This window comes from Charadrius vociferus, unplaced genomic scaffold (assembly GCF_000708025.1).
Source record: "Charadrius vociferus isolate BGI_N301 unplaced genomic scaffold, ASM70802v2 scaffold59, whole genome shotgun sequence".
NCBI lineage: Eukaryota > Metazoa > Chordata > Aves > Charadriiformes > Charadriidae > Charadrius > Charadrius vociferus.
This window is the reverse complement of record NW_009661371.1, coordinates 6,056,491-6,063,390: the sequence shown is the minus strand read 5'-3', so window position 1 is coordinate 6,063,390 and position 6,900 is coordinate 6,056,491. Positions and strand designations below refer to the sequence as shown.

At 37.4% G+C, this 6,900-nt stretch overlaps 1 protein-coding gene across 1 annotated transcript in view; it reads right to left on the bottom strand.

The window, feature by feature from the left end:
- Positions 1 to 4,923: 4,923 nt before the first annotated feature.
- TMA16 (translation machinery associated 16 homolog (S. cerevisiae)) overlaps positions 4,924 to 6,900 on the bottom strand; it is a 24,004-nt gene continuing 22,027 nt past the window's right edge. The window contains exon 8 of the mRNA XM_009893775.1: positions 4,924 to 5,159. Coding sequence (XP_009892077.1) covers positions 5,018 to 5,159 — 142 coding nt within the window. The 3' untranslated portion in view covers positions 4,924 to 5,017. The remainder of the gene's footprint in view (positions 5,160 to 6,900) is intronic.

The window sequence follows — 6,900 nt, the reverse complement described above, 5'->3', positions numbered from 1 at the left end:
CTCATAGGAGAGGTGCTCCAGCCCTCAGATCATCCTCGTGGCTCTCCTCTGGACACGCTCCAGCAGGTCCATGTCCTTCTTATGTTGGGGACATCCAGAGTACTGGATGCAGTACTCCAGGTGGGGTCTCACAAGAGTGGAGTAGAGGGGCAGAATCGCCTCCCTTGACCTGCTGGCCACAGTTCTTTTGATGTAGCCCAGGATCCGGTTGGCCTTCTGGGCTGTGATTGAACATTGCTGGCTCATGCTGAGCTTCTCGTCAATCAGCACCCCCAGGTCCTTCTCCTCAAGGCTGCTCTCCAGCCATTCCCCACTGAGCCTGTATTTGTGCTTGGGATTGCCCCGACCCAGATGCAAGACCTTGCACTTGCCCTTGTTGAACTGCATTTCTTTAGAAAATGCTTCTGTTTTTAGAGTAATGCTGGCTTTTTGGTCTAATAACTTAGTTTAAAGTGTTATTTTTCATTTGTAACAGGTAACTATTAAACTCTTCCTTTAAGAAAATTAAGCAGTTTTTGCAATACAAGCAGTTAAAAAATAAGGAACTTGATTACAGGACCACTACAATAAGTCTCCCACCATCAGCTTATTTTTAGACTTTCATTATAGGAACTGTGCATGATCCTGTACTAGCTGTATTTAAGGCAACAGTTTAAACGGCAGTAAATAAATCACAACATCTCATTAGCAAAGTTGCTTACCTTTGTAAAACTTACTTTTTGAGGAGAAAGTCTGGAAGTCAATTATAATGAATTTTTACTCTTGAAAAAGCTAGAAAATAGAAGTATGATGTATGCGTTAACTGACCAAACAATCCAATTTGACATACTTCTGTAGTGCAGGTGTTTCTTTGCCCTTTACTAGAAAAGTAAGCCTGGAGGATTCCTTAAGCAGAGAACGTTTCTGCTGAGGAAAAAAAAAAAAAAAAAAAAGTAGGCCTTTTTTACTATTCTTTCCTATCTGCCAGGTGTCTAGCAAAAACATTTTTTAAAAGTTGGACTCCAACATACACATTTTTGGATCCCAGACTCTGTCCTCCCACATGGCAGTTTCATTACAGAGATGAGTAAATATGCTATTGGAATCAAAGAAAAAAAAAAAATCACACATGAGATACTCTTTAAGTATACTTCTTGAGATACTTAGGAATGGCTCAGAAGATGGTTCATACATGTTACCTTTTTGACTTGTTGCATCCCACTGCACATATTAGAATTCCCTAAGGACTGACACACACTTTGGTAAAGGAAAAAAAGGAAAAATACAATACTGAGGCTAAGTGCTGCACTGTATGCTTGTTTCTCCACATCACAAATCTTGGAAGTCTCATCCCTTTAGGACCAACTTTGTGGACCAGACTGAAAAGCCATGGTGAACAGTTCCATCAATTCAGTCACATTTGTTTCCAACGCTGAAGAACTGTAAATTAATTTATCCACTGCATACAACCAGCCTTCTGAAGGACAGTGATTTCTGTTGTCCTTTTTTTTAAAAAAAAAATAAAAAAAATCAACATTTGCTTTGTTTACATGAAAAAAATCATACAGCTACTGGAATGAAAGTCAGCTGGTTCTTTCCAGCTGACACTATCAATAGAGTAAGTTCCAGAATCAGAGCACAAATAACAGCTCAGCTACTACTGAAAGTTTGAATGTAATTCAGCTAGTTCCTTGGAGAAGTCTTAGCTCTCCAAGGCTGGCTGGAGTAAAAGCATACCTTAGTAAGTACACTGCAAAGTACAGCGTAACAAATTAGAAAGTACATTAAAAAAAAGCCCAAAGTTTTTGTATAGAAGTGGCTTTCCATGTTCAAATGTTACTTTTTTGTTTGAAATATTGTTTGTTTAATATAAGCCCTGATAATTAAAGAAACCTCAGTTTTAACTATTACAACTTCACAGTTAAAGACTAAAAAACCACAGGGATATTGTGAGTAATATCCGACAAGTTAAGAATGAAAGAAATCTTCCATAACATTAATCTTTAACCAGAAAAAAAAACCCCTGTCAATTACAGAGAATTATAATAGAGGATTTAACGTTAAAGTCTGTAATCCTTAGTTACAAATGAACTTGAATTTCAAGGTATTCCCCACAGCAAGTTTGTAAGAACAGAGAACATCACATAAATATTTCCCATTCCCTCTGTTAACAGCAGCTGCTTTCTAGATTTTAATTTTAAAGAAACAGAAAAAAAATTCAAAACTCCTGAGAGCATTCATCCTTTTTTTCCATCATAGGGAAGAAATTCATCAATATACAAAACCCTAATAGATGGCTTTAAAAAACAGGCATGATTGGATTATGAAACTAACAGAAGAGATTACACTACCTTGTCTCAGTAACATGTGAAGCAAAAGACTCTCCCTACATCCCTCCCCGCTCAGCCTCGATCTCTCAGCACAAAAACTCTTGAGCACAGAAATTAAAAATAAATACATAAGTAGCTTTGTTTGTGGGTTTTTTGTTCTTTCCCCTTGCCACATTAGTATTCTGCAACAAAACTCATCTGGTAAATTGGTCTTACACGTAACCAACTTAAGCTTAGATTACTTTTCAATTCAAATATGAATACTTGACAGCTGTGTATGTTTTTTTCTGATAATTCAATGTAAAAAGTTCACACACAGAAACTGTTCTTTTTTCATTGCTTATGCAGTAGGCCAACAAGACAGTTTAAAAGGCAGCTAAACAAGCAGTCAATTCACAGACTTCAAGAGAGAAAATCCACAAACTGAACAAAGTTCAAATTGTAAACATGTTCTTGAAATGTGGATAAGAAATGTTAAAAAAGAAATCACTTCAAATATTTGACTATCACATCAACCACATAAGTTATAATTACTTTTTTTATAATGCCTTATTACTGAATTGTTCCAAGGAATACAGAACATCTCATTCTTCATAAATTTGCGTGACAATCTTTTTTAAACCATTCACCAGGATGTCAGCCTAATACACTGTCATAACCGTGACACCTTCTACTTACCTTACTGCTCATTTTCCTTCTGTATTTTACCCAATGTGATGGGAAAGTGACTTTTTCTGCAATGTTTCTCCTTACCATTTCAAAGCACATCAGACATTGTATACAAGCAAACATTTAAGATTAATCTTTTGAAAGGCAAAATCTGTGACAGCACTGAACAAACACACACATAGCTTTAGTTCAGACCAATTACCTAGCTCAGCTTCCACCAGAGTTTAACACCTCAAGTTTTATAAATCAAAACAAGCAGAATTCCACAACACAGCTCAATTTAACAAAGTTAAAAAAAATCAAAGGCCTGCCCTGCACTTGAGCACACTTATTTCTAAAACACAAACACAAAGCAGTAATTCAACGGCCTAGAGATATGACTGGTGTCAGAGGATAAGACCTCTAGCCAGGTTTAAGACTTGCAGTCCATTTGAAGATGCATTAGATCACACACACATGCTTCTGGTCTCTTAAATTTAATCAGATTTCTCCTTTATATTAATTTAAGGAGGACAGTGGTTAATTCTTTATTACCTAAATAGATTGGTTTCCTAAAACATGAAAGGATAGCACAAGACTATTTTGTAAAAAGGGAAAAACTTAATTTTGATGGTAACAGAATAACACTCATCAGTAACATGTACTGCACAGCTAAGAAAACACACACCTAGATATGCGTAAAAGAAATCTGGGAAACCCACATAACCATTTGCCATGCCAAAGCCTTGTTGTTTAACACACAGAACTGTATAGGGGATCAAGTACTGCAAAGATTATCCACTAGAAATAATTATTTCCACATAATTAAAAAGGCATCTGAACTGTGACTTCTACAATGCGTACAGGCAGTACATCTGAGCAGTGACTTCTGTACCCAGACAATCTAATCCGCACTAACAGAGATGTCCTACTTAATCCCTGCTGTGAAATTATCCCTGGCTTTGCCTTGCCCTTTTTTCCTTTTTTTTTTTTTTATTTTACAGTATTAAAAGTGAGAAGCTGCCAAGAGCCTTCCTGAAAGACACATTTAAAGGCATCTAAAGAATTGCTTCATAAAACAAGCCTGCTATTTAAAAGTCCTAAGCAACTTAATTTTAAAATGCACAGCTTCCTCAGAGGGGTCAGCAAAAAAAAAAAAAAAAAAAAAAGGCATGGACAAAAGACATATTTAAAAACAGACTGTAGGGACTTTAATTGGCTTCTGATCTGAATTCTTCAATACACAGTGGTGAGGACAGTGTAATTCTCTCAAATTTTCTTGACAAAACATAAAATAATACTTTATTGAAGTCTTTCCAGCTCTCTATGTTCCTGACACAGATTCTCAGACAAGAGACGGTACAAAAGATGAGTTCTTCATGATTAACTGATGCTCCATGTATCTCATGTTCTGCATATACATTTCCACCAAGTAGAAGAGCATTTCTTATAGCCAAGGTGAGCGTTCAGTGCCACAGAGCACAGGATTTTGTGAGATGAGGCCTATTACTGCTCTCCACAAAACTGCATACACCTAGAGACATCTCCAGCCACCACCACAAGAGATGGATAAAAGGTGCCACTATCTGGCCTCACTGTTTAGCAGGGTACCTGCTATTTGTATACTAAATGATATACATTCTTGACATTACCAAGAAAAGGTAAGAATCTCCCACCGCATAGTATTTCTAACAGGTGTCCTAATCCTAACTGCTCTATGACCAGGGAAGAGGTACTCAGCTAGTCAGGATTTCAAGATATAAACAATTGCTTTGTCTATTCAGGAGCCTGCATCCTGAAGAGAAGGTATAGTATGAGAAGTAAGGACAAAATTAAGATTTTAAGTATTTGTTTAATTCAATTTTTTTCATCCAATAATATACAGCTTTACCAAATAATATACTGTTTACTCTTTACCATAGGTACACGGTGAACTCATAAAAAATGCAACTAGCAAAGCACTTGCAAATATAGTTAGAATTTATTCTTGTTTCCGTGATAATTAAAATAGGTTTCTTACAATTCCCTTCAGCTGTTTCAGCTCTTGAATCAGCTGGTGCTCATAAGGCCACCTCTTCTGCTTTATTCAATTCTTCTTTAGCTTCCACATCTGCCACCTCAGGCTCACTGCAAGCAGCATCCCTAGCTGACAGCTTTTTCATTTTGATGTTTGGCAGTTTCCTCAGATCACCATCCCATTCTCTTAAAGGAAAAAAAAGAAAAATTGAAAAACAATTACCAATAGAAATAGCGAGAAGAAATGGCAGAGTTAATTCACCTTTCCTCAGAAGATGCTAACTCAACTGAGGCTGCTTTTCTAAGTTATACTATCAGTCCCACTGCAGTATGAATAACCACCAATGTATTCCCTGATCTTGTACACTACAGCAGCTGTAATTTCTCTGTGAAGAATTAAGTACTTTCAGATTTGACATTCTGAACAAAAAAAAAGAAAAAGATTATTCACTTTATTCCCACAGACTATTTGTATCCTCAGTTAATTCACACCACCTGCTTTTAGGTTTGACACACTAAACTCCCAGTCTTATAAGTAATCGAAAAGCAGTTTGGAAGAGTTTCTTTATCTGGATGCTCAATTTGCAGACCTAATATCACATGTACATACAGTGAGGGCCACGAGGATGATCCGAGGGCTGCAGCACCTCTCCTATGAGAAGAGGCTGAGAGAGCTGGGGCTGTTCAGCCTGGAGAAGAGAAGGCTCCAGGGAGATCTTATTGCAGCCTTCCAGTACCTAAAGGGGGCCTACAGGAGAGCTGGGGAAGGACTTTTTACTAGGGCGTGTAGGATAAGGGGGAATGTCCTTAAACTGGAAGAGGACAGGTTTAGATTAAACATTAGGAAGAAGCTTTTCACTTTGAGGACTGTAAGGCACTGGAACAGGTTGCCCAGAGAGGTTGTTGAGGCCCCATCCCTGGAGGTGTTCAAGGCCAGGCTGGACGTGGCCTTGGGCAACTTGGTCTAGTGGGAGGTGTCCCTGCCCATGGCAGGGGGTTGGAACTCGATGATCTTTACGGTCCCTTCCAACCTAAACCATTCTATGATTTATGGTAACGGTTAACATCTTGTGTGACTGACTTCAAGGGGACATAAAATGTTAGTAAACATTAATTCACATGATAAGTATATTATTTCAAAAGGCTGCATGAAGGAGGAAGGGTTCATTTAAATATCGCAAGTTAAATCCAGTACTCAATAGAATGCTTTCTTGATTATAGTAAATGTCCTTCATGGATAATTTTTCTCAAGGGCAAAGACAGTATTTACCAATTATAAGATAAATATGTTTTTGCTCTACCAAGGTAATAAAACAACAACACTTCCATTAGATGTCCCAGTACAAGAAGTCAATTGTGTATTTATAAACACAGCAGCCAGAGACCTGTCTCTTCTTTTGAGATTTCTGGCTTTATTTCAACATCCTGTAAGTATAACTTCTGGCTACATACCACTCCGAGGAGTTAGTGGTATATCATTCCTTGCAACATAAGCATTCATAAGTCTTTTTTTAGCTTTAAAGTATCTCATTTGATAGAGTTGTCAGCAAGAGTGCTCATTCAATCCATTACCAAGACATATTGGCTTGCTGGCCCAGATGAGCTAGCAGCAAGTCTCACAGCTCCCTGATCTTTTAACTGGATGCAAGTCATCAGTTCGCTTCAGAGTTTCAACCAGTATATACACACAAAAACTACTGCACTACAGCTAGAGTTGGATCTTAGAAACCATGACTAAGAACTTTGTGCTGTTTTAGTTACTTAATGATAAGTTCTGACTATAAATAACTTAGGTCACTATGTTATATGACTACAATTACTGTCTGAAATCTCATTTCAGGTAAGAAAACAGCGTACTTCCATATATCAATAAATCTATGTCTCAATCCTTAAACACTAATAGTAAATGCTAACCCTTTTTGTGTAA